General features: G+C 38.0%; 5 protein-coding genes across 9 annotated transcripts; 2 read left to right on the top strand and 3 right to left on the bottom strand.

The window, feature by feature from the left end:
* Window positions 1-531: 531 nt before the first annotated feature.
* LOC145894097 (uncharacterized) lies at window positions 532-7,474 on the top strand. 3 transcript variants are annotated; one of them, XM_082982553.1, is made up of 12 exons: window positions 532-717; window positions 1,225-1,427; window positions 1,588-1,707; window positions 2,995-3,130; window positions 3,470-3,637; window positions 3,959-4,068; window positions 4,293-4,343; window positions 4,423-4,558; window positions 4,747-4,815; window positions 5,018-5,427; window positions 5,737-6,174; window positions 6,254-7,474. In XM_082982553.1, exons 2-11 carry the CDS (start codon window positions 1,240-1,242, stop codon window positions 6,146-6,148), a joined length of 1,800 nt encoding a protein of 599 aa, XP_082838679.1. In that variant the 5' UTR covers window positions 532-717; window positions 1,225-1,239; the 3' UTR covers window positions 6,149-6,174; window positions 6,254-7,474. The 3 variants fall into 3 exon arrangements, with proteins under 3 accessions (XP_082838679.1, XP_082838680.1, XP_082838678.1); XM_082982554.1 differs by lacking the exon at window positions 532-717 and adding an exon at window positions 852-1,121 and having other exon boundaries at window positions 6,311-7,474; XM_082982552.1 differs by lacking the exon at window positions 532-717 and adding an exon at window positions 852-1,121.
* A 1,782-nt stretch (window positions 7,475-9,256) lies between these two features.
* Window positions 9,257-12,209, top strand: LOC145894255 (prohibitin-2-like). 2 transcript variants are annotated; one of them, XM_082982785.1, is made up of 10 exons: window positions 9,257-9,466; window positions 9,542-9,639; window positions 9,781-9,851; window positions 10,276-10,385; window positions 10,477-10,560; window positions 10,859-10,988; window positions 11,070-11,173; window positions 11,648-11,725; window positions 11,824-11,900; window positions 11,963-12,209. In XM_082982785.1, the coding sequence occupies exons 1-10, from the start codon at window positions 9,362-9,364 to the stop codon at window positions 11,976-11,978; spliced, it is 873 nt and encodes a 290-aa protein (XP_082838911.1). In that variant the 5' UTR covers window positions 9,257-9,361; the 3' UTR covers window positions 11,979-12,209. The 2 variants fall into 2 exon arrangements, with proteins under 2 accessions (XP_082838911.1, XP_082838910.1); XM_082982784.1 differs by having other exon boundaries at window positions 9,261-9,466; window positions 11,070-11,175; window positions 11,650-11,725; window positions 11,824-12,206.
* A 2,886-nt stretch (window positions 12,210-15,095) lies between these two features.
* LOC145894380 (caspase-6-like) lies at window positions 15,096-17,425 on the bottom strand. The gene is made up of 6 exons (XM_082982949.1): window positions 16,990-17,425; window positions 16,796-16,920; window positions 16,454-16,636; window positions 16,181-16,367; window positions 15,886-15,966; window positions 15,096-15,818 (listed from the first exon to the last, which is right to left on the bottom strand). The coding sequence occupies exons 1-6, from the start codon at window positions 17,054-17,056 to the stop codon at window positions 15,640-15,642; spliced, it is 822 nt and encodes a 273-aa protein (XP_082839075.1). The 5' UTR covers window positions 17,057-17,425; the 3' UTR covers window positions 15,096-15,639.
* A 3,791-nt stretch (window positions 17,426-21,216) lies between these two features.
* LOC145894712 (caspase-6-like) lies at window positions 21,217-22,983 on the bottom strand. Its single transcript, XM_082983358.1, has 6 exons — window positions 22,908-22,983; window positions 22,715-22,839; window positions 22,343-22,531; window positions 22,036-22,216; window positions 21,455-21,535; window positions 21,217-21,398 (listed from the first exon to the last, which is right to left on the bottom strand). The coding sequence occupies exons 1-6, from the start codon at window positions 22,981-22,983 to the stop codon at window positions 21,217-21,219; spliced, it is 834 nt and encodes a 277-aa protein (XP_082839484.1).
* A 1,048-nt stretch (window positions 22,984-24,031) lies between these two features.
* On the bottom strand, window positions 24,032-27,432 carry LOC145894379 (caspase-3-like). 2 transcript variants are annotated; one of them, XM_082982946.1, is made up of 6 exons: window positions 26,119-27,432; window positions 25,679-25,806; window positions 25,412-25,600; window positions 25,129-25,303; window positions 24,896-24,976; window positions 24,032-24,835 (listed from the first exon to the last, which is right to left on the bottom strand). In XM_082982946.1, the coding sequence occupies exons 1-6, from the start codon at window positions 26,192-26,194 to the stop codon at window positions 24,660-24,662; spliced, it is 825 nt and encodes a 274-aa protein (XP_082839072.1). In that variant the 5' UTR covers window positions 26,195-27,432; the 3' UTR covers window positions 24,032-24,659. The 2 variants fall into 2 exon arrangements, with proteins under 2 accessions (XP_082839072.1, XP_082839073.1); XM_082982947.1 differs by having other exon boundaries at window positions 25,195-25,303.
* Window positions 27,433-27,524: the final 92 nt, after the last annotated feature.

Below are 27,524 nucleotides of genomic sequence, written 5' to 3'. Positions count from 1 at the left end.
TACTGGGTTTGATATTTATCGCTGCTTACATAACTCCACAAGTTCGGCCATGGAAATCTTAAGAGGCCAATTTACTGCTGGAGACCAACGAAAGCAGCACATGCGCAAAAGGATGACATCCAATTTTCGACAGCCTTCATTCCTAAAACCGTAAAACCAAAACGAATTTATGTTGTATGTTGTAGAACTTTAGATCTAATTGTATAAATAGCAATAACTCTAATTTTTGTAGCGGAAGTTATGATGTTTTCATATACAGCCCGTTCTAGCGGAAGTCCTAATTTGAAATTTGGCTTTACATTCAGTGCTAAAGGACCACGTGCTTATGCGGTGAAGCGTCCCGCCGGAATTAAGGAACAAACATAATTCTGCTTCCGAAGGCCACGCGGTCTCCGAACGAAAAAGGTTTTCGACGCGAGAGAAGATGACCTCACTTATTTCTTTGATGTGTGAATGTACACAAAAAAAGCTGCGCTGCGCGTTCGCAATCTTTCTTGTGAATGGTTTGAGGTGGGGATGCTCCTTGGTGCTTATCTTTGGAATGTGGGATTTATTTTTTCCCGTATGTGGCTTGTTTAAAAAGAAGGACTGGGGTCGTTCGCTCTGTTTGCTGCAGCAGTAAACGGCGCTGGAGCAGGCGGCGAGAACCTTTAATTTATTTTTGGGTTAAGCCAGGAAGGGGCAATTGGAGAAGCTGGATTGAATCGATTGGTGCAGGTGGTAACCCACGATGTTGTTTTATGTTTCTCTTTGCTTTGGTAAAGAAAAGCGTTTATGTAAAAAGAGAGATACACGTATTAAAATATTATTTTAAAACTGGTGTGCTAATAATATATAGATCTAATTTGGGAGTCAGTCGCCTAACTTTGAGATGCTCTGTACGTCTGTAACAAAAGGTATCTGAATTGGATGGAACTCCTTCAATCAAGAATTTTTTTTATAATTTAAGGATTATTTGATTTTCAACAGCAGTCTTAAAGCATATCTTTGTACCTATAGGTGTTGTTAATAAATCATTGCAAATAGTTTGGATTCTTTTTAGCCAGGACTCAAAAACTATAGTAATATGCTGTTGTTTGCATAGTAAATACAAATCTGAATGTCATCACAGAGTTTACCAGGTAATTAAAACCCTGGTGGCAACTGCATGTGGAAGTTTATTTCTTCATTATTAATAAAAAAATTTCTTTTTTTAACTTTTACATTTTAATGTTGTCTATTTAGATTTGTGACGTGGCCATGGCCACTTTGCAATCAGATGGTGAAGCTGAACCTCATGAGAATCAGCTTGGAGATGAAAGTCATGGGAACAACACAGATGACTGGAGCTCCTCTCGGTACAAACGCATAGAAGAAATTGGTGTTGGCGCATATGGCATCGTTTACAAGGCAAGGGACACTAACCCTGAGACAGAACAAAAAAACAGGTGCCCTGCTTTCGATTATATGCAAAGCACTAATAATGTGGTAATAACATTTATTAATATGGAACAGGACTCCGTAATCAAATGGCATGTCATGTTTTTTATCAATGATGTGTGACTAGATTACAGCAGCCTATTACTAATTTTAGCAATTTTTTTGCAGGATTGTGGCTATGAAATGTCTCAGAGTTGAGAATACTGAGCAGGGAATGCCGTTAAGCACTGTTCGTGAAATTGCACTTCTCAAACAGCTGGAAACACTCGAACACAAAAATGTAGTCAGGTGGGTTGGATAGTCTGTCAAAATTAAGTGATGCATGACCAACAACAATTCCAAGTGTCACTGTGAAGTTATTCTAATTACAAAATGTTTTAGGTGATGTTTGCACTTTTTAAAGTGGTATTTATATTCACTTGGTTGTGTTGTACCCTCTTGCTGTTATAACGACAGCCAGAATTCAACGCTTTTCCGTTGGTATGCCATTGAAAGCTGCTTGACATTCCATGCCGGCCTATTTGCCGTCCTTGATAATAGGGTCAATGACATGTTAGCTGGAACTGAATGGGAACTGCTCCCTATTTAGATGATTTTATTTTATTCTTTTGTTGCCACATTCTTTCCATTATTGGACAACTTATTATTACCGACACCCCCAATGATTAGCTATATTTCTGCAAATGCTTCAGATAGAATTGCTTGGCTTGAGGTAATCTCAGACCTGGTATAATTTGACCTGTGGACAAAAGGGTTGAACTTTTCTAGAAACGTTTTCCCATCGGGATTAGTTGGCCAATTATTCATTTAGGAAGGAAGTGGCTTTACTTGGCTTCCCATGTTCAAAGTTATCAGCTTCAGGCCAACAAAGGCTTTTACCTATACTTGACGATGTGGTTTGATACTGTACTAAACTTCTTCCAATAGAATGAAGATTTTTGAAAATTAGGCGTATTAAAATAAATCATACTAAAAAAATGCATTCAGTATTAATATTAAAAAAAAATTCGAGAAATTCGTGTTTGTGCAATAACATTTGTTAGCACTTATAATATTTTATGTATTCAAATATGTTATTGTTGTGTAGTAAACTTTTATAATGTCTCCAAATAATATCAACTGGTGTGCTGAAAGCTTTTTCTCCTAAAAATATTGCTTGGAGAAGGGAAACAAAGTGACGGATGTATTAAATTTCATTCCAAAATTTCAAAGGAGCTGATTTATTTGATGCAATATTTCATAGTATGTCCTGTAATCGGACGCTCTGAACTTGTATTGGGAAAATTGTCGGCTGTTTGCACTGTGTGCTATTTATACTACAATATGATTGAGCTGTACACACAGATTGCTTTGGATTGTTTAGTACAGAGGGACATCAAATATCATGGAAGGACATTCCCTTAGTGGACCTTAATGTACATTTTTACTGTAAACAACAAATTGTTTATTCATGTAAAACTTACACTTTTGTATCTGTAATTTTACCCATTTATCTTTATTGTTGTGGCAGATTGTTCTCATGCACATGCACGTGCACACCCTCAATGTGTTGTTTTCATGTGTAAATGTTTGCAGACTGCTGGACGTTTGCACCAGACGACAAACAGTGCGGGAAACACAGTTGATGTTGGTATTTGAATATGTTGATCAGGACTTGGACATGTTTTTGAAAAATGCCCCTGACGAGGGAATACCTGCTCCAACTATAAAGGTACACTGATTCGTATTTACCTGATATATAATTTTCTATTGTAATTGTCCATTTTTCCGGTCTGGTTTCATGGATTACCGCAAAAGTTACATGATTATGTTATGTTTATTATAAATTAAGTTTGTGTAATGTATGATAAAATACTTTGTTGTCATACTTAGTATTTTGGGCTATCACCACAACAACATATAGATCTTTTGAATAAATATAATTTACTATAGATTTATTTAATAAAATTTGATTATGTGTCAACTGTAGTTAATTTCAAAATCACAGCAGTACGTTCGTAGGTAGAACAAAAAGTGCCTACCTTCCCATTAATCTACCTTGTACATGCAGGATATAATGTACCAGATGCTGAATGGAATTGACTTCTTGCATTCCATGCGTGTGATACATCGTGATCTCAAACCACAAAATGTTCTCATTACCAACTACGGCGAGATAAAGATTGCAGACTTTGGATTGGCGAGGATTTATAGTTTTGACATGGCTCTAACTGCAGTTGTAAGTAAATAATTCTTGACCAAATAAGTTTTATTTTTAAGACTTTTTAAATTCCAGCACAGCAGTGGTGAATGTGTGGATTTTAGTTTACCACAAAAATTAAACGAAAATTTTTGATGCTGACAAAATATACATATTCACATTCATTGTTAGTTTCACAAACATATTGGAAAACAACTGGTAAAATAACTATACAGAAAGATACGGGTTCCGAAAATTTTGTACACGTTTCTGTTGTTCTTGTCACATGAATTTTACAGTATATACCACATACAAGTGGATATCACAGCTAAAACGTGACGATGGGTGTGTAATTAACAGGTTGTGACTCTGTGGTACAGAGCGCCAGAGGTTCTACTGCAGGATAGCTATGCAACTCCTGTAGATCTTTGGAGTGTTGGCTGCATTTTTGCTGAACTCTACAACAGAAGGTAAAAAGAAAAACAACTGCAGTTCTTGTTTCCTTTTGAATTTCTTTTCGAGGGACCACTCTTCTGCATTTAAAGATTTTAGTACCTGAGTTTGCCTCAGCTAGGACTTAACTGTCTCTGGACTTTATTTTATTTTAAGTCTTAAATTACTCAAGCCTTTACTTATTTATTATCATTAAAGTAGTCGTGCAATTTTGAAAATTCGTTCCTTTTTTGTTTTGTAGGCCCCTTTTTAGGGGTACCGGAGATGTGAATCAACTCAAGAAAATATTTGAGTAAGTACTCAAATCCGAGGCCTGTTTACGCCATGCGCGTATTTCTGCATTCTGTTTTGTATCCACCGTTTTTCCTCAGATTTATAGGACGGCCATCGGAAGCCGAGTGGCCGCTGGATGTCGCTATGCCGTTTACCTCATTTCCTCCCCAACGGCCGTGTTCGCCTTCGCTCTACGTACCTAGGATGGACGCCGACGCTATATCGCTTTTAATGGTAAAATGTCCTTCGATGGTTTTCCTAATTGTATAGTTTTTTAAATTCACGCCAGACGTAATTTATCCTGCAACTATGACACAGGTTTGTATCGAGTGGCGATTGCAAATTTTTAAGTTTGCAAACAAATGTGTTCCATAAATGAAACCGATGACGTACAGTTCCCGTGGTAACAACTATTTTTGCAGAAACTTTTGGTTTTCAATCCCAAGCAACGCTTGTCGGCGTCTGCCGCCTTCGGCGAAAACTACTTCAAGGTAACATCAGTAGCTCGTGTCGTAAAACAGTAAAATGACCTACAATGCGGCCTTAAATAGCCACGCAAAGACATATACACTGACAAGAAAGTGCGTCGCGCTCAAAATGATGTTGCCTAAGAGTCTGTTGCTCTTGCGAAAATACTGCAGTTAATGGGTTCGAAGCAATGCAGTTGCGTAAAAATATACTTTTCTTGACAAGGACCGGCCTCCACCACACAACGAAAGCCCGACTACGTCACACAGAAGTCACGTGGCTGTCGCGTCATCGAGTCGCCGCATGCAGTACGCCCGGCAGATAACAGATCCAGATAGCGAGAGTAGGTACCAAGGCGCACACCTCCCTGATATTGATGACCCCCCGGAGCCCCCTGGCACCCCCCCGACACGCCATTCGACCATCACCCCCGCCCTGGAGCAAGTAACCACGCGGGATTCAGGGGACCCTGGCGCCCGACGGGCCTTTGGGAACCCCCTTCCTCTTGATTCGAAAGACGGAGCGTCAGGGGCGCGCTCCATGTCGCCACCTGGTGGTGAGGAAAGCGCTTTTTTGACCCCGCCTTCTGACTTGGCGTCTTCGTCGTCCGGTTTCATGACATCGTCGTCGTCAAGGTAACGGCCACCTGTCAAATATGTGCTTTTGAGTGGTTGGTTAATTCTGGTGGTGTTTGTTTGCGTTGTGAAGATTTTTTGTGAAGCACTTCCTCAAACTCACGCAAATTGTATATTTAAAACTATTTGGCGGTTATCTCAGCATGCCTGAAAATTAGATTTGGTTCTACCGCATTAACCGCACAGAAAGCAAAACTATAAAATCTGTAACACACGCGAGTAAATCATGTGGATGTTGACGAATATTTCAATCTGTCGCTGATGTTTTGACATTTTGTGTGAAGAACAATAATTTTCATCATACGTTAGATCTTCCTCCACATCCGAGGATGTTGTGAGCGCTTCCGCTGCATCAGGAGCTTTTGTGGCTGAGACCTCCCTCCACCGGGATGCAACAGGAGAGGATCAAGTTTCCTCATCAAGGCGATCCCGCTCTGAGCTGGCGTCCAACCGGATGTCCTGGACTACTGATCCTCTGCCAGATTCCCACCAGAGGTCGACTGAGAGTCTGGAGGACGCGTCTCTGCACTCTCTGCCTCCGAGAGCGGAGGATTTTCGAACTCCGATTCCTCCGAGGTCTTCTCACCGGAAGGAGTCGCTAGAGCGCGGCACGTCAAGCGATTCGGCTTTAGGCTCCGCAGCGTCGTCTGGCGGTCATTCGACGCAGGGTTCGTACAGCAGCACAGAGGGGGATTTGGTTAGCTCGAGGGTTGAAAAATAGGAAAGAAAGGCCATGTCGAAAAATGGGTTAGTAAACGACTATTAGTTTTGTTTGGTTGTTTTCTTTGTGCAACAAACCTTATATTCTTTAATTTCGACATTTAAGCTGCTGTGCTAAAGAGTCCTCGGATTCGATGCAATAATCGTGATCTGATGGTTGTAGTGTGCCCGCTTCAACACAAACAACCAGCTAGCCGACCAGCTTCTTACTACCAGCTGCGTTATCAACAGATGACTTGATGATGCAAATCAGATGACCAACACTATAACCGCGACACCAATAAAGCATGAAATATTGTAATGGGAAAAGGGTAATTTTAGGACAGACCCGTTTTTGGTTTTGTCTTGGGGTCGTTTGCAGACACTGAATTGAAAAGTTTTCAGCAGGTCGGTATTTTCGTCGTGCTATACGAGGCTTACCACCACAGCATCATTATGTAACGTCGGCCCTTTTGGCGTATAATATTTTATTATGGACGCAGGGTATTTTGAAACTTCTGTCTTAATTTTTTCTAAGGCATTGAAGTAATTTCTACTTCTAGTTTCCGTACAGTACGTTGCTATTCATAACGCTTGTAAGTTTATTTTTTTTTCTCGTTCCAACTAAGAAACAGTGCCAAACATTTCGTGCGGGAATGGCAGTTATCTGCTAACAATCATATTCGCCAATCTGCCTCCGTGTGTTCGAATGTCGCGGTATTCCATGCTTATCTCGCAGTCTTATTTGCGCCGAATATGGCCACATGACATTTCTGACGTCATTGGATAATATCGGTAGCTCTGATCAATTTCTTGTTTTAAACGTCACTGCGGTAAAGAGTTTTTAAGACTGGCCTCGTTGACTTGCTTTTGTCTTTGGAATTTGGTGAAAATGGGATATGAACTCAATAATGCCACTTATCCATGTATATTAGAAGACCCTCACACGCAAAACACTGTTAAATGTTATAACCAAGCTTATGATTTCACCAGCTTTGTTGGTCGTTACCAAGGTAATTCCCTCCGCAAACTGGTTTCGACCGGTTTGCGCCGGTTTCGAAACACTACCTGTGAAAACTACACTCGGCCTCCACGACTTTGCGCTGCCCATTGTCCTTTTGCTTTTACACTTTATTTTTACCCGCTGTACATAAGACTAACGTTTCTTTTCCACGGCGCCTTTAACCTCCTCATGTAAACAGTTGGTGAACTGCCTGTTTCTCGTGCATCGCAACTGCCTTGTTCGTTCTAACGAAGTAGTTACAATACTGACAGTGCTGCTATTTGTTCCATTCTTGTTGGCTGTCGCCATTTCGTTTATTGACCAACTAAGCGCGAAGTACACTTGCCCGGGAATAAGCCGGTCTTCCAAGCGACTTTTTTTATCTGTTTCAGATTTGATTCAAACTGCAATTAATTAGAACTGGGGTTTTTTAAAAGTTAGATCAGTTCAGAATTCAAAATCTTTTTTGAATGCGTTGCATTTTGAAAAAGAGCGACATAGTAACAAAATAAAAACTTTATAAGGCAGAATCGCTGCCTTCAGCCTGTTTGAAACGTGTTGTATTTATGTGCATTGATGGCCAGAAAACGTATTTAACATGTTCACATTGCGAATTGAACATACCTACTGATTCCAGGCTACTCTCTTATACAAATTTTGCTGGTAATATTGAAATTTAATATGAGGGAAAGAAAATAGAACCAACAAATATACATCATTGTGAAACTTCACGCTATTTAACAGAGCTTCAAGTTTTTTTTTCAAAATTCCGGTAAATGATGGAAGATACTTTTACACTGGGTCACAAAGTTTTTTCCAAACTTGATCCACATATAAGCCTATAGAAATCTGTGCGAATATTAACGCTACGATTTTGTTTAGTATTTCATCTTAAATATATAAACAAAAATAACAGGTGGTTGCCCTGTTCACGCCTAATCATTGAAATTCGCACAGATTTCTGTTTTACACTGACTTATATGTGGGTCAAGTTTAGAAAAATCTTTCCGACCCGGTTAGTAGTATTTTCCGTAAATGATAGCGCTTTATCACAATAGTCATCCATGCGGAACTATGTTAAATGCATCTTGACAGTTTAACCATGGACAACTTATTACCGGCCGAACGAACGTGCTAATTATCCGGCCCGGCCGGATCCGGATAGTTGTCAATCAAATCCGCCGGATAATTTGGATCCGGCAGTTGGTTAACACCGATTCGTGTATTTTATCGGTATGGGAAAAATGTTTGATTGATGGAACAAATAAACGTGGGCATTTATTAATATGGTATAACACGTCACGAAAAACCTTAATAACAAACAACAGAAAAAAAGTTGGCGAGTATCACAGACTGGGTCAAAAAACGGGTAATCTTCGAAATGTTTGTCCGTTATTAGGACAAAAATGCTTTCCCAAATATCCGGTAAAATTAAGTCTATTATCCGGCAGGGTCCTGGTATTGGAAATTGGTCAATATCCAGCCGGGTCCGGGTACTCGGATCCGGCGCAAGACATCACTAGAACGTGCATAACACGTGGATTTTTGTCGTCAGATAAATGACTGTAGGACAACCGGCAAAATTGGAAAAAGGCTTGTTTGTGGTTGTTTTGATGCAAGTATACGTGTATGTCGCACTGCTGTGTTCCGGAATATTCCAACAGCAGGCACTAAAAAGATAAAAAGTCCCTTTTCGTGATAAAGAATCCAAAAATTTGCCAGAAACCCTAAAACAATACGACATTTCAAAAATTAAAACTACTAGTATTTTAAAATTACGTGATCCATAAAAAGAGACAAAATTAAGTTAAGATACAATTAAGCAATAGACGTATGTTAAGTAGTCTATGGTGTAACGCTATTGTTGCAGTAAAATTTGGGACCAAAATTTTGCACACTATTTACCAAAAATTGCCAATTCATTTTATCTTTCAGATAGTTAATCTCTAGGGCACAAATCATAGAAGTACTGTGAAAATTAAGAATATGACGTCACTCAATAGTGTGCGATTACCGTGCGAAAAAATGGTGAATTGCGAGAATTTTACTTGCGCACGTGTTTCATCATTGTTTTGTGCATTTCTGTCGTTTGTCCTTGGTTGCGTGTTTGCTTGTGATTAATTTCTCATTGTGAATTTACGTGAATGCCAACTTTGTGCTTTTGAAAAGATCCCAATATTGCAAGTGATAGGACTGGTTTGTTTGATACAAACAGATTCGCGGCCACCCAAAATGTCTGCAAAAGATGCCGCCAGTAGATTTGCTCGTATGGGAAAGCAACTTAGTGGTGGCGGATCTGCTCTACTCGGAGCTGCTGCTTTGATATATGGGATTAAGGTATGTGTATTAGTGTTGCATGGTATGGTAACAAACTTTGTGATACGACCAAAGTGAAAAATAATGTTTTTGTAGGAATCTATTTACACAGTGGAAGGTGGACACCGTTCAGTAATTTTCAGTAGGTTAGGAGGAGTGCAGAAGGAAATATATGCTGAAGGACTACATTTTAGGTGAAAAAATGCTTTTGCTATAGAAGAACCTATTAAAACAAAACATGTGTATTTTAGCCTATGTGTGGTATTGAAATTGACGTTTTTTTCTGGCTTGTTAGTTTACTTGATTTACTCCTAAAATAAAAACCAAATTTGCAGGATTCCTTGGTTTCAATATCCAATCATATACAACATTCGTTCGCGACCTACAAAAGTGGGCTCACCTACAGGTATATGGCAATATATTCTGTTTTAAATAAAAAAAAATAGTTTGCCAAATGATGACTATAAGGCGAATAATAACCTAGAGTTTGCTTGATCAGCCTGTCTCAGTAGCCTGCAATCTTGATGTTTGGTTTTGGTTGCTTTGGTAACCTTTTTTGGCCATACATTGTAAAACCAGGTTCCCAGTATCTTGCTCATAAACAAGACTCCAAGTTCATGAAAGTAAAAATGATCTTGATTGAAGTAAGAGCAACATTTCCTTTCATTTATTCTTTGCTTTCTGCAACTGACTTCTTCTCTTTAGCCGGGCTGGTCCTAGACATGCAACTCTAGGTAGATGAGTTAAAGATTTAGTAATCTGATGGCTCTTGAAGATCTTGAAAGCATGCTAGTTTGATTTTTGTGGTTTGATGCACATCTTTTCCTCAGGAACGAAGGATCTCCAGATGGTAAACATCAACCTGCGTGTTCTAACGCGTCCCGATGCAGCAAGACTCCCCGTTCTCACACAAACAATAGGAACGGACTATGATGAAAAAGTAAGGATATTCTAGTTTCTTGTGATCTGTTACCGAAAGATATTTGGCTGTATCTATTCAGCAATTAAGAAATATATATATGTCTACTCAGGTTCTACCATCCATAGTCAACGAAGTTTTAAAAAGTGTTGTTGCCAAGTTCAACGCATCACAGCTTATCACCCAAAGATCACAGGTTTTTGTCGTTTCATAAAAAAACTATTTCTTAAATGTGATGGTTACGTAGCGAGTCTATCTAGACCCCAATCAATGACTCAATCAATTAGCAGTTGGTCTGGTTAGCCCAGAGTCGTGAGTTCAAATCTCCCAAAAACTTGATTTTTCTTGACTTGTCAGATAAAAGTGGCTTATATTCAGCTTGGATACAATGCCAATTAGCTAAAAGGTTGCAGAATGTTGAACTAAATTATCTGATACAACTTTGATTTTGCATGTTTCCAGCATTTTACTTTCCCAAAATGTGTAAAATGTAGGTCTCGCTTCTTATTAAACGAGAGCTCACCGATCGCGCCAATGATTTCCATCTTATTCTGGATGACGTCGCCATCACTGATCTGACCTTTAGTCGAGAGTTCACACATGCCATTGAAGCAAAACAAGTTGGTAAGTAACACAAACATTGTTGTCGAACGTACCACACTAAATCAAACACCTTTGCTGTGATATTGTTATTGTGTATTACAGCTCAACAGGATGCTCAGCGTGCACAGTATATTGTCGAGCGAGCAAAACAGGAAAGACAACAAAAAATTGTGCAAGCAGAGGGAGAGGCTCAAATTGCCAAAACTATATCCTTTGTTAACATGGCTGTTTTCCTCATGCACTTATCCAGGAATAACTGGTTGTTGGGCTTGAGTTGCATTAATTGCATTTTTTAGCTAAAGCCAGAGCTAAGAGCCAAAATATAAGCATGCTGCTGTAACTGTTTGAAACCAAAATTGAATTGATATGTGCAACTGTATGCATGAGATCATAATTTAAATAATTTGTTTTTTTAAGTCATTCTGGTGCATCTACAAACCTTAATCTCTACACCATATCACTATGACAATCTGGATTTACTGAAATAACGCAATCGAGCAAAAACTAAATCTTGAAATATCCAAAACTTAAACAAATTTTAGAGATAAGCTTGGTATGGCATTCCCAAATAGCAGTTTTGGGGAATTTTAAATTTGTGTGAAAGTGTCAAAACTCTGCAAAACTGGTCTAAATTAAATTCTCATAAAACTTTACTGTGGTTTCTTTAACTGTTTTTATACATTGGTGAGGCTATTAGCAAAAACCCAGCATATTTGAAGCTTCGGCAAATCAGAGCTGCACAGAGCATCGCAAAAACGGTAAAAATTGTTTGGCTCTTAACTATTTACTGTCATAGCATTTTGTTGTGTTTCACAATGAAGAAATATGTCATTTTACGAAATTTTTTTTGTTCCAGATATCACAATCTCAAAACAAAGTGTATCTTGATGCAAACAATCTTATGCTGAACATCAGTGACATTTTAAGTGACGGGTAATGCTGCAATTTACATGCATTTCGGTGTACAGCGTTAACAACCCAATTTAACTCTACAGAAAAGGTTCCAAGTAGGTCTACCATTGAAAATTTGACCAAAGCAGCCAAATTAAATGTTAAACAATGGAAGGTTTGGCCCAAAATATATTTCAAACCTATTTGGAACCCTGGATAAATGGCATGACTTTGTTCCTTCGCTTTATTGGTTTATTGTGTATCGAATGCATCTTAATTTTCTTGTATATAAAAAAACATGATACAATTGTTGTGATGATTGTTTTGCTCCGAAATCGTTTTTCTCTTGATTTCGAAAATAAGGTCACGACTTGTACGTTTTACATTCATAAAAACGGAATGCTTATAACCTTCTGTTTGGTAATAGTAGAATTGCATCAAAAGTGAAAGAACTTGGGTGCCGTAAATTGAATATGTTGGCCCGACCGAATGTACAGGCTACATTTAAACACTTGCCTAACATTTAAGCAAATTGTACGTGAGAGTTTTGGTTCGGTTCGCTTCATGGAGCTACAACACAAGAGAAAGGCACTTTAAACAGTTTACACGGCACAACAACAACACCCATCAGTAAAAAAAAACCTCCATTAATATGGCACATGATGCTATGTAATTTACTCATTGGGTCAAGGCAAAGGCCAATAACAATATGTTCTGAGTAAAAAATTGTCACGACAAACGTTGTAAACAAGCGCATATACGGTTTGTCATCGGAAACTGCAACAAACGTACAGTAATGTGTTTCTGTTGGATCGCCAAGCATGCAATAAAGAGCACGAACAATGAATAAATAATATCACGAAATATTCAAAGTAATACGCATAATTTAAAATAAAGGCAAAAAGGTTTTTTAACTCTTACCTCAATTACCGAAGCGTTTGTTCTGATCTAACAATAAACGAAAATCGGAAATATTTGTCATCTGCACGCTGCTGTCCGTTGTGTCAGTATACCTGCATTGAGCCGTTTAATTGTAATCGTACGTACGCTCTGTACTGCAGGTTTGGAATAAATCAATGTTGAATCGCTAACAATACACTATAGAGGAAATTGTGTTCTGGCTTTAGACAAAACGGATCAGTCAGCAATATATGCCGTTTAGTCAAGTTAGCGCTTATTTGTAGCAGGTTCACTGCCATACACAAAAATAAAGCAAGAGTCCAGAATAATAATCAAGCGTACATGATTTGAACATTACAAGTATCAAATTTCTTGTCCAGATTAGTGAAAATTGTGGCTTTAAGCATCCTGGAAATAATAAAAATAAACAAAAAAATTGTTGGTCGAATCATAAGACACGATGAATTGCGAAAGTAAGTATATATGTTTGTCTGTTTTGTTTCCTTTCATTGGAGGAAATGTTTCCTACTTCGAAACTACTATTGCCATATAAATATATAGGCTACATATTATTGCTGAATACTGCTCTTCTGGCAAACTTTATTTTATCCACGTTTCTCGACGTTTCGGCTGTTATGCAGCATCCTTCATCAGGAAGTAAGAAATGTAAATTAAGCAATGTGGACAATGTTGCGGCACATAAAAAAAGAAAAAAACGCTACAAAAGAAGAAGTGAAAAAACGATAAGAAAGGGCGAACACACCTGTACTATATTATTATCTGTAACCACACGGGTTAGCATTGTCTTGAAGAGCGCGCGTTGTTTAACGGCAAAATTTTCTAGCAGGTGTCGGTACACTGAGGGAAACAGGGTTTGCCTCACCATCTGTAGTAGAAATGGATCAGGAAACCTTGCGTGGTTCTCTAGACCTCAGCACCTGGTCGTGCAACACCAGTGCGTACACTATATATACTGTGCCTCTTTGAAAAATGCTTTATAATTATGGTCTGGTAACACAAAATATCCCAACATGGGTTGTACGGTAATGTTGTAAAGAAAACTGAAAAAATAAGCAGTTGGTTCGCTGTGCTTGATGATATCTGAACGTTGTTTTGATTGCAGTTTGCAAAGACCAATTTGCCCACGCAATTTGCCTGTTGTATAGGAACCAAGGATTATGTAATAGCATACGCCGCATCCGTGAAATCTGTTTAAAGACGTGTGACGCGTGCGGAAATTCTTGTGACATTTCAGGGAGTAAGTTCTTACCAAGGACGAACACTAGATACTATTTGATCCAATTTCTTTAATTAAACCTTTTTAAAGCGCACATCTACTGTGGCGAGGAACACATCTTTGTCTCTTTGTTGTTTAGGTTGTACCAATGACCCACCGCTCATGGTTGCTTTGAAAGTAACCGTTAGTGGACCATACACTGGTTGTCAAGTTGTGACCTACACATGCAATGGGGTGTTCGAGGGACCGACCGAGAATATCTGCCTTGGTAACAACATGTGGGAACTCCCCTCGCCTCTGTCCGTTTAAATCGCGGTAAGTTTCTGAAGCGATAACACCATGTTTTTTGCTACATTTTATAAATGAAAAACGCAGAATGGTGGAGCAGGTCTCGAGGGATACGTAAAATATATAAAACAAATTATCCACACAATTTACACAAATGTTTATTGTAATGTTAATCACCAGACAGTTGCCTTTGGCACAATAAATTCAATCCAACTTCATCCACCAAAATATCAAACAACTGACTTTTTTTCCAGAGTCCTTGTTTCAAATGAAGGTAAATTTCATGGTCTTTATAAAGTCCTCGTTGTTTTATTTCCCTTTTAGCTTTTGCAATGTTTTCGTCATGTTGTGTTTCGGCTCTTAAGTAATAACTGGGTAACGGTATTGCGTCAACCGCTCCTCAACTATTTCCTTTTTACCTACAGAACATAGCTTTTTAGTTTTGGGAAGACTGTTGATCATTTCCAAAGATTACACGATGACACGAAACACTCCGACTCTCCCATTCTTTATTTTCCACTACAATGTATACCCAATTCATCATATTGTATGCAGAATAAAACATGTTTCGAATATATGAATGAAACTTTTTTGGTTATAATTTCTCTGTTGGTCCTAACGAACATATAGGCCAGGCTACGTTTCAATCCATTTGGTATTATCAACTCTCTTGCCTAAGTTTTAACCCAAAGTCAAAATCTTCTCGTTTTGAATAACTTTCATTTTAATCTGTCCAATTAAAGCACAGGTTTTTGGTTCTTGAGATTCTAAAAACACATATCTAGGCGGTTTGCCTTCGAGTCGAACAGCAATCAAGACCACATAAAAAATTTTATTTCAAGTCATGATAGATTCAAAATAATTCATTCACAATTTGCTGACGAATTGACACAGTGATTTTTGGTGTTTTACCCTTAGACACCTCATTACATGAGGCAAATTGTTTCATTTGCTGTGTTGGGTCAGGAATGTCCCATTCCAGCACTGCAATTTAGCAAGAATTTTTTTACAGTAACGATTTAGGCGCAACAAAGAGGGGCACGATACTTTTTGAAGTAGGCCTACATTGAACTAACGCTTACAGGTGCGGCTATTTCTGTGATATATTGTTCCATAATAAATGCTGGTTATAATGTAATAATTTTTTTTCTATTAAAATTACATCGAAACGTTTTCATCAGAATAGAATATAAGACAAAAAATCAAGTTTCTGCGGCCACTAAAGTTACAACTCACAATCAATGTAATATAGGCTATAGTTTTTTGTTGGTCAAGATTTCTTTCTATAAGATTTTGATCAGTATACCATCGGATAAATGTGTAACGCTACTGTCCTGATAGCCACAGTGATTATGTTTACAATTCATCCGATGCTTGAGCAGCATTCATGGCGGTTCTTGGTAGGTACACAAGCTTGGTTAAAGTGGACGTGAATGATGGCATTTGCCGTTTCGGTTGTTTTGGGTTCATCACTGCCACCCTGGCTGATACAATGGTTAGTAGATGTAGAAAGTCGATTGGTTTAGATTTGGGATCTGCAACAAGAATCATTTTTTCTTTTTGTGCTTATCTCAGAAGTCGTGTAAGTCTTAACGTTCGCACCTTTCCCATACTCCTCAAGAACTTTGCAAAGTGTCTGGATAAACCTTGACCCCAACAAAGGACTGCGATATGATTTAAAACCTAAAACAAAATGTTTAAAAATGCATGCTGGGCATATAGGTATAATCTACTGTTAAATATGGGGTGTACATCATTTTACACTGAATTGTTGGACGTTTACTTATGCAATAGTCATACACTCACATGTTTGGATTTTTCTAAAACACAATCTGTGCTGTTTCTAAGTAAACTGACTTTCAAAGATGAAGAAACGATCATTAATAGATTGTGATACCTTTTGTTGTTGCGAAGCACGAAACAAACTCCGCCGACAATGGCATCACAGAGAGCATGTCATCAGCCTCCTCTTCTTCCTCTTGTAGGTCTTGTTTTCTTGTACTTTCACTGTCAGGATCGGACTCTTCGTCGTCAGCATTGCCATCAGTTTCCATTCCAACATCAGTTTGACTTCCCCTGCACGCCTGGGAAACGGCGCATATACTTTTACATACGACTATTTCTCTTATGATAGTAAGCTTCCAAATGTAAAACATATCTCACGTTTTACCTGTAGTATTAAAATTTTGGGCTTTCCCCTCAGCTTTTGTATTTTACTGAGTTTATCCATAACGTCAGCGAGTTCAACTCCATAATCTCTCATACACAATTTTCCTTCCCTTCCGTGTGTGAGGAATGCAATTGCAAGACAATCGATGTTTGAATAATCAGCTGTGCATATTTCATCCAATTTCTGTCCAATTTACGGCAGAAACTTTTGTTTTCTTTAAAATTAGGTTTTCAGTGAAACTTCACAAAATTTTTTATTTTTTATCCTTGTTATGTCAGCCCGTCGAAAAAAAACTTTTGTTTGTGGATTAGTTTTCCCATATAAAGCATTTTCCGCCCTTACCTTCAAAAAGTCCATTTGGGTAAAATCTCTGTAATCTCCTCTGGTTTCAAAGTTAAATTGTTTTGATAAAACTTGGTTCAGTTTAGACGCGTCGAGGTCTGAACCACGTCTTTGTTTCAATTTATCTACATATTGATATAAAATGAATAATAAAGCCTACATTTAACTCAATGATGAAAACAACCCTGTCTCACCGAATTTCTCATTATTGAAAACATGAAATGTGCCGATTTTGATAGGGAAAGACTTTGGGTTTTCCATTGCTTTAAATTATGTAAAAAAATATTAAGAAATCTAAAACAAACATTTTCGCAGATAAAATCATTTAAATATGGATTAAAAAAGTAGAAGGCTGACATTTCATAAACTATATCGTTAAGGCTATAACTAATTCCTAGGCTTGGCATTTCCCTAACCCCTTCCACATTTTATGATTTCATGTAACTTATGAAAGATCTTTTGTTGCCTGGAGTGCACTGCATGTTCATAAGCCCTTTGTACTTCTAGCTGACCAAACCATGCACAACACATTACATCTGTGTTAATTGTGGCGGACACCATGTCAATCAACCAACAAGTGACACACAACGTAAATAACGGGTTAAAACTCCATTTCACCACAATCTAGGCCTTCATAGTTCCAAGCTACAACACAAATACTACAACCTGCCCGAACTGCCTAGTTGTTTCCTTGTTCCTGAAACAGCCGATTGGAAGGCAACCTACGCAAGATTACTGAACGTAACCTTTTCCTGTGCGTAATAAATCGGGTTTGTGATGCACAAGAGACCGCGGCAACACAAACAATTATTCAGTCGCAAAATTTCTAATATTGTGATTTATGATACCGCGAAATTAGTTCGAGAAAGGTTGGATTTTTTGCTGCTTCTTATTTAGTTTCTTTAGCATTAATACATGGATTTATGAAAAATAACATTCCCAAGCATTAAACCTTTGACGAAAAAACACAACCACAAGTCAGAATACATATGCGACAAAAGATCGGAAACGTCCATTTGTGTTCATTAAGAAGTTAAAGATAAAAATGCGAATATATAAGTGAATAATAAACAACACCACAGTGCCCTATGCTTGCTTAGTAGTGGATGGAGAAGGCAACGCTTAAATGCTGAACGTAATCGTTTCCTGTGAGAAACCTGCGTCTAGCTACTGCTACTGGGAAGGTTAGGTAAAAATGTAAGGTTGAAACAAACGCTTCTCTTAAACTTACTTTTTACAAATAATTTTTTGAAATAAACATTTCAAATCATCAATGCTTTTGAACAAAATGCAATCTCTAAAGGACAAACCATATGCAATAAGCACACGCGATACACAAGACACATCCACGTACTACTTTATGTATACTTGTTCAGTGTGTTCGCACTGGTTTCAGTTGGTAATTGGAACCAGACACTTTCGATGAAAACCATAGTATTCAACGAAACACAACTCAAAGTTTGTTCATTTGGGCATGCGTATATCGGTAGTTCTACTCCATATATAGAAAAATACACTGCTGCAATGACCGTTATACCGAATTTGCACATTACCACCCTGTTGTGAACAGAATATGTTGTTTTGTCCAAAAGATGATCCCAAACAACATCGAATACTTGTTTTCCGGAAATTGGTCGCATTTATGACTGATTGTGTTATGATCGTTAAGGCTATAACAACTAATTCCTAGGCTTGGCATTTCCTTAAACCCTTCCACATTTTATGATTTCATGGAACTTATGAAAGATCTTTTGTTGCCTGGAGTGCACTGCATGTTTATAAACCCTTTGTACTTCTAGCTGACCAAACCATGCACAACACATTACATCTGCGTTAATTGTGGCGGACACCATGTCAATCAACCAACAAGTGACACACAACAGAAATAACGGGTTTAAACTCCTTTTCACCACATTCTACGTAGGCCTTCATAGTTCCAAGTTACAACACAAATACTACAACCTGCCCGAACTCCCCAGTTGTTTCCTTGTTCTCGAAACAGCCGATTGGAAGGCTACCTACGCAAGATTACTGAACGTAACCTTTTCCTGTGCGCAATAAATCGGGTTTGTGATGCACAAGAGACCGGCAACACAAACAATTATTCAGTCGCAAAATTTCTAAAAAATGGTTTATGATACCGCTAAATTAGTTTGAGAAAGGTTGGATTTTTTCCTGCTTTTTATTTAGTCTCTTCAGCATCAATTCATGGATTTAAAAAAAAACATTTCCTAGCATTAAACCTCTGCCGACAAAACACAACCACAAGTCAGCACACATTGCGACCAAATTTCGGGAACGTCCACAAAAGAAAATTTGTTAACCAACGAAACCACAGAGAACAAAGATTATGGTTATGAATCTTTACAAAACATCTAGAAGGAAATATTGCACTGGCAACTTTTGCTAACGTAGTCAAACTATCATAGAATAAATCCACATCATCATCTGGACGGCTATGTATATATTGGTTGTGGTAGAAACAAACTGTTTTTTTCGTATCTGATTAGACCTAAACAATACGAAAACTCAATTTACTAAGGCTGTATCTCATTAAACAGTCCGCCAACCTGTAATTGCATGCGAATACATAAGTGAGCAATAAACAACGCCACAGTCCAATATGCCTGCCTTGTAGTGGGTGGAGAAGGCAACGCTTGAATACTGAACGTAATCGTTTCCTGTGCGTAAGAAACCTGCTCATAACTAATGTTAAAATTGAGCCATTCATAAATGTACATCATTGCAAAATACTTGGAGTTGATTACTTTGAATAGGAAAGCCAAAGCTAATATGTTATTAATCATGCCAAGCAGTTTTGCTTTGTAGTGGGTGGAGAAGGCATCCTGCGCTTGAATACTGAATCGTTTCCTGTGCGTAAGAAACCTGCGCTAATGTTAAAATTGAACGGTTAGACAGATCTTCATCTGTTTTGAGTTAATGGTGAAAATCTCGTCAGGTGAATGAGTCAGGGTTTCGTGCCACTCCGCGATTGTCATGCCAGCTAATGGGGAGGAACAAAATAACGTTGAAACAAACGTTTCGTTAAATTTTTTGTCTAACGTACGATACAGAAGACACAACTATGTATTAGTTTATATAATTGTTCAGTGTGTTCACACTGGATTCAGTTGGTAATTAGAACCATCAGGCACTCTAAAAGAAAACCCTTGTATTTAACAAAACAAAACTCCAATATGCGTATCGGTAGTTCCACTCTATATACAGAAAAATGCACTGCTGCACTGACCATTGTACCGAACTTGCATTTTACCACCCTGTGGTGAACAGAATATGGTGTTTTGTCTGATCCCAATCAACATGGAACATTGGTTTCCGGAAATTGGTTGTGTGTATGACTAATTGTTTTATGAAGTAAACACAATGATTCATAACTCAAGTGGGCGAGCGTTAATTTATGCAGCGTAAAGCACCTTTATTTCCTTCGCAATGTGATGACGGCACATTTCGCGAAGCGAAACACATTAATTGATGCATGATAACGGATGAAATGAATAAAGAGGTTTATACATAAAGTATTATTACTGCATTGGAGTTCGAACCCACTTTCATGCTCGAAAATCCGTAAATGCCGACATTCTTGACCCTTGAAATGGAACCCCCAAAAGCCCCAAAACAGGAAACAGAATGGGTTTTGTCTCAACCAGCAAGCTTTTTTTATATCGTAGAGAAATTGAAGTAGGACGGCTACAGATGTAAGTTTACACTAGGAAGGGTCAATAATTCCGAGCTTCTCTGCTTTAAACCCCGCTATCAACAAATTTGTTTCCGTGTGGCTACTGTGATTTCGCCTTGATTTGCTACATTTAGTTGTCGTTATTTAAGTTACCGTTTGTTATTTTTACAGAAACTGTTAATTAATCAAAACTACATTCTGAAGCAACTACAATAATTAAGACATGCAGTAACCTAATGACGCCGTGTTTAAACGTTAAGAAGCAAATGTGTACGATTGCCGGAGCATTGCTCAAACCAAAACCCGCGATATTCCTGACAACCCCTTGAAGCCATGGGTATAATATGACAAATCCTTTTTTTGTTTCCATTACAATGTACATTTTGATTGTTTTTCGCTATAGGAATCCAGAAATGCATTTCACTCACAAAAAAATGCACTCTCATGTATCTAAATATAGGCTTTAAGCTGTACAGTTTGTTACGCTGGTAGGTTGGTTGGAATAGGTACATGCTTGCTCATTGGAATTAACAGAAAAGTCTCAAAATTGGGGTCAGAACACGACCAATGAGTTTTTTGCGTGCTGCACGAAACCGTCAAACTTTTCTTCAATTAAACGAAAATTTGAAATGGGTGGAACAGGGAGGGCAAAAAAAATCCAGAAAGCAAATTTTACAGAACTTGACAACCAAAAGGCAATTTCACCATCAATATGTGACTGTACTTAATGTTGCACATGAAAATTTGCGTCAGTAACATTGGGTCGCCTCGGCAAGTAAAGAAGTTTGGTTAAGGTGGAAGTGAATGAAGGCATTTGACGATTTTTTCTATGCGGATCAGATGTGGCAACTTCAGCTGATACTTTTGTAAGTAACTGCAGAAAGTCCAGCTCCACTTTTTTTGGTCCTTAAAAAGACAAGATTGGGTTGGTTCCTTTATTCATTTAATTTAGTATAATATACCTTCAGCGTAGTTATCAAGAACTTCGCAAAGTTTGCTGATAAACCAGGAGCCGTTGGTTGTGTCACGAAAGGAGACATATCCTATTACAAAATAGCAAGTGTATTAATGAAATACAATGGCTACAGTATTCCATTTCCACTTGTCCTGTATTTACGTTGTTCAGTGTTTTTTCCGTTAATTCTAGAGACATCTAATAGCGTCTGACTCGATTTTGTTTTTGTTAAGCGACGTGAGATAAATCGTCTCTATGACCCCCGGCAGCACGAACTTAGCCTATTTTCCCGTGTGTATCATTGGTACCAAATTACCAAACATTGTGTGAACTTTGTGTTGACTTTAGTAGTGATTTGTTGCATCAAAAAATTTGGGACCTGTATCAATTAGGGAAGTGTTTCGCAAAGTGGGGATCGAAAAAGTCTCATTTGGAGCGAAGATTTGCATTAATCCTTATCAAAAATCTTCTCATAAAAACAGAAATGTTTTGCGATTAGCTTGCAGTAGTAGCGGATTGGCGTCTAGGCAGAAAACGTCGGGAATCACTAAATTAGGGTGTAAGCTTCTCCAAAAACTTTACTTATACCTTTACTTGTCGAATTGCACAAAACAAACTCTGCTAATAGAGGAATGCTAGAAATTAGATCGTTGCCTTGTTCTTCATATTCTCCTTTTCTACATATTTCCGTTGCACTATCGCTTTGAACACTATCGCGACCATCCGTAGGGGCTTGCAAACCTTTTGCCGCCTTAGCACCCCTGCAAGCCTTAAAATGCATTTGGTTCAGTTAATGCTGCAACCTTTTCAAATGCAGTATTCATGTGTGCATTGCTGAATCAAGATATACGAAAAATTGAACTGTTTTAGTTGTTTGATTACCTGAGCTTCTTACCTGGAAGATTAGAATTTTTGGTTTTCTGTGCAAGGTCGTCACTTCGCTCAATTGATGCATTAGTTCTTCTATATGGACTTTACGGTCATACATTTGCAACACTCTGTCGTCACCATGAGAAAGAAAAGCAATCGCCAGGCAATCAATCCTTTTTTCGCTTTCGGCCATTTTACAAATATTGTCGAACGCCTTCAAATCAACAAATGTGAGCATCAATTTAAATAAACCTGAGGGATCTACTTTATAGAAATACTTGCTAAGGCACCCTAATTAAGAGGTTAAAATATGTTTAGTTATGAGTTCAAAGCTTTAAGAGCAAAACCATTACCATTTAGCATTGTAATGAAACGTTTTTTCCAAATAAATGCCAACCTCATGAAACTGAATCCTAGTTGAGTCCAAAAATGTTTCGTTTGTGACGAAACCCATTTTCGAGAAGACCTTCTTCAATTTTTCTTCATCTACATTCGACCCATTTCTTTTGTCGTCAGGATCCTCTAAAAGTAAAAGTTTCAACCAAGCGTTTAAGTTGTTTTTGCAACCGATCAGTTGTTGTGGCACTTACTAAAATTCATGTTGTTGAAAACGAAGAAATATTTTACAGAAGAAGAATCGAGCACAAGTTTTTCAGGTTGGGCCATTTCTTGAGATTTGAATCAAACAATGTTCAATGGGTAAAATGTTTCATGTAAACAACGTCTACACTCAATTATTTACATGCCAAAAAAGTTTGTTGATCGATACATTATATAGAGATAAAGAACACAAATTATTGTTATGAACGATTAGAAAACCAAACGTCTATAAGGAAATATTATATTTACTTCTAAACAACTCTTGCTAACGTAGCCAAACTATCATAGAATAAACTAGTGATGTTCCCTGCTCCAAATTATCCGGCCCGGCCGGATTCGGATAGTTATCAATCAAATCCGGCCGGATAATTTGGATGTTTGTCCGCTTTTAGGATGTTTGTCCGCTTTTAGGACAAAAATGCTTTCCCAACTATCCGGTAAAATTAAGTCTATTATCCGGCCGGGTCCGGGTATTGAAAATTGGTCAATATCTGGCCGGGTCCGGGTTCCCGGATCCGGCGCAACACATCACTAGAATAAACACAATATGTACATGTCTGTACATATGGGTTTTGGTGGAAAACTTACAGTTTTTCTCCTATCTCTATACACCTACACAGTTAATAAACATTACACCATGACGACAACTCGATTTAAGGCTGCATCTTATGAAACATTCCGCCAACCTGTAATTGTCTGCGAATTTAGTGAACAACAAACAACACCACATCCGTCTCATTCACCTGCCAACCTGCGCTTGAATACTGAACGTAATTGTTTCCTGTGCGTAAGAAACCAGCTTATAGCTAATGGTGAAATTGAACGGTTAGACAGATCTTCATCTGTTTTGATTTAATATTGAAAATCTCGCCAGGTGAGTAAGGCAGTGTTTTTTGTGTCACTCCACTATTGTCATGTCAGCTACTGAGGAGGAACAACGTAAAGTTGAAACAAACGTTTCTCCTAAACTAAAGGCCTACAAACTGATTTTGTGTAATAAACATTCAAAATCATCATTGCTTTTGAACAAAATGCAATCTATGAAGGACATCAAACAATATGTAATAAGCGTACGCGATACACAAGACACAACCACGTATTACGTCATCCAGGCACTCTAAAGGAAAACCGTTTCTATTCAACAAAATACAACTTATGATGTGTTCGTTTGGTATATATATGAATAGGTGTAACGCGGTAAGCAAGAAAAATGTAGTGCTGCAATGAGCAATGTACCAAATTTCGAGATGTGAATGCATTTTATCACCCTGTCGTGAGGAGAATGTGTTGTTTTGTCGAAAAGATGATCCCAACCAACAGGAAGCACGGGATTTCCGGAAATGGGTTGCATTTATGACTGATTATTTTATGAAGTAAACATAATGATTCATAACTCAAGTGGACGAGCGTCAATTTTATGCAGCGTAAAACACCACTATTTCCTCTATGCAATGTGACGACGGTGCATAACGATATACAATATGCCTACACTCACCAGTGCAAAGCGAAACAATACACAATGACAAGTGAAATTGTATGAAGACGTTTATACATAAAGTATTATTGCTACATGGGAGTTTATGCTACATTGAGCTTCTCAACAGTCATTAATCAATGAAAAACTGCACAACTTCACAATTAAACCTAAAGTCGAACCATGGAATGTGTAACTGCATTGAGCTATCAAGCACAAAATATATACATTACTTATTATCAGCACAAAGGCAATATAAACTTTGTCATCACTGCTGATCCGTTGGTTCCGACGCATTGTTGCGCCTCGGAAGATAAAGATTTTGGGTCATAGTGGATGTGAAAGACGGCATTTGGCGACGTTCGGTTTCTGGATTCATTTTGGCCACTTCGGCCGATACTTTGGTAAGCAACTGCAGAAAGTCCAATTCTTTATCAAGAGGCCCTTTTATAAATGGGAAAAATGTATTTACTCTCTGGCTTCTAGGACCCTATACAGTCTTACCGTCGGCGTAGTTTTTGAAAACTTCGCAAAACTTGCGAATGAACCGGGATCCGTGCTCTGGGTCTCGGAAAGATACGTAACCTGACAATACAAAGAAAGCAATGAATACCTTGTTTTTCTAACGACCAACTGGGTAACACTAATCCAAGGTTTATCGAAGAGTATGTAATTTTTTTTTGTATGTGTGTGTGTTGTTGTCGTTCATGAACAAAAAGTTCATTATTATAGTTCACCTTTTGCTGTTGAGTTACATACAACGAACTCTGAAATGAGGGGAAGGCAAGATATTAGGTCGCTACCTTCCTCTTCAACTTTTTGCTGGGTACCGTGTTCTGTTAAAACGTCCATCTGGTCATTATCCCCAGTGACGGATTGCAATCCTCTCGCCACCTGATTTCCGCTGCAAGCCTACGAATACTTAGATTTTATGACAAGTGATTTTGACTTTGGCATCTCCCTTATGAAACTAAATTCAAAATATGGCATACTTACAACTAAAAGGAATGGTAATCTTACTTGGAAAATAAGAATTTTTGGTTTTCTGTGCAAAGATTCCAATTTGCTTAGCTGATCTATAATGTCATCAATGCAAACTTTGCGGTCATGCATTTGTAGCCTTCCCTCGCTTCCATGTGAGAGGAATGCTATCACTAAGCAACCGAGATTGTTAACCCCTCGTACATAATGACATATTCCATCAATCCTCTGTTGCCGGAAAGAAAATATCAAATTTTAGAAAATATATTTCTGTTTTAATTTATCTGATCATTACGCGCGTGTAACCTTGTTAAATTCGTCCTGTTTCAAGTCCAAATATGGATCCCTTGTAACAAAATTAAATTTATTAAAAAGTTGGTTGAGGTTATTTGCATCAACATCTGATCCTTTTCGGTAAGTCAATGAAGGATCCTCTGAACACGTTGTAATTATTTGCATTTATTATCTCAATATTTAAATGTGTTTTTTAGTGGCTCATATTGGTATTGGTAAGCACAAAACCTGAGGAACTAATTTTATTCAAGAAAAAATGTTGATATACTGTGTTATCAATCTAGTTTCATGTTAACTACAGCGTCTGATGCAGCTTTGTTCATTGTTGCATTCCTAGGAGTATTCTTGCAGAGTAGCAAGTTGCACCAGTCTCCTAACCGGTTAAAATTAATTGGTTGGCTTCCTACATGGAGCAATGATACCTGCGTTAAACTTACAGTTGCTTTACTTACCGAAACTCATGTTGTTGAAAACGTAGAAAAGATTCACGGACACAAAGTCGAGTTTCAGTTCGTCTGGTTGGGTCATCGTTTTGGGATTTAGTTCTTATAATATACAAACAGTTTTTCGTTACAACAAACCAAAATTATGGGACCCAAAAATGGCCGCCGATGAAAATAACAGCAAACACAAATAAAGTACTGCTAGTCCGACATAAATTGTTTTTCTCACAAACTCTACTTCAGTTCACAGCAAACGTTTACGATCCAGTGAACAATAGTGGAAAAGTACTGTTACACCCCTATCTGAACAAACACACAGCATACACATTGACTTCAAGCAAACACAGGTTTGCTTGGAAGCACTGGCTGGATTCTCCCGCTTTACTCAGTCACTATAAAAGGTTTGTTTGTCATGGTCGATACACCATGACGGGAAACAATTTAGGATACACATGACTACAACTCTATACATTTCACTGATCTAGAATAATTACCGGCAAAACCTTACGGAAACAGGCATAAAAGTAAAAAGTCATTTGGTTAAAGGGAATGCTTAACCTAATCATTGGTGATAGAAACCAGTTTTCTGCTGAATCTAATTAATATCGCCTCCAAAACCATCGCACTTTCAAGTACTTTCAAATGTTATTTTAAATTACCTGATGAACGGCAACACACCGTAAAGTTGCTTCAAAGGGAAACTGTTCTGGATTAAGCCAGTTCACTGTCGCCAATGCAATCATTCTTATTACCATGTTAATATTTAACTTTTAAACGGCCTTCCTAACTTGTATAAGTGAATCAGTACAGACCAAAATTTGCAAACGTTTTGCATAAGGTAGGTAGGTACCAAAAAGCTGTTGGACTCAGTTGGACATTTTACTTTAAAATTATTGTATTGTCATGTCTGGTCGAAAATACAACAATTCCAAAATGAATAAAGAAACATTTCGACGACCAACAGGCTTGTATATCCGTTTGCAAATTTACCAACTGACCTGTGGCCTATTGGATTAAAACCTTCAGTAAGCTTCCTACAGAAGCATGCAAAATAGCCGCTATTAACATATGAATACATATGTTGTTGTGCCATTATGTACAGACAAATATCACTAAGTTACTGTTTTCGAGATGGAATCATGCTGTGTACACCAGAACTTTTACTACGCTTTTTTACTGAAACGCATTTAATCCTAGACTAAAGCACGAATGCCGACAACCTTGCAATCATATTCCTTGGTAAACAATCGTTTAAACTACTTTTCTGTGCTTCCTTGCTTCTGCACCCACAAGAACGTATTTAATCCTAGGCTAGAGAACGGATGCTCGCTACCTTGGCCTCTGATGTAGAGTTTCGTATACAACAATGCGTGAAACTCTATTCCAGACCAACCCAGTTTAAGGTCCGTACACCG

This window comes from Ascidia mentula, chromosome 3, assembly GCF_947561715.1.
Source record: "Ascidia mentula chromosome 3, kaAscMent1.1, whole genome shotgun sequence".
Taxonomy (NCBI): Eukaryota; Metazoa; Chordata; class Ascidiacea; order Phlebobranchia; family Ascidiidae; genus Ascidia; species Ascidia mentula.
The sequence above is the reverse complement of the archived record's forward strand: the minus strand, read 5'-3'. Positions and strand labels throughout refer to the sequence as shown.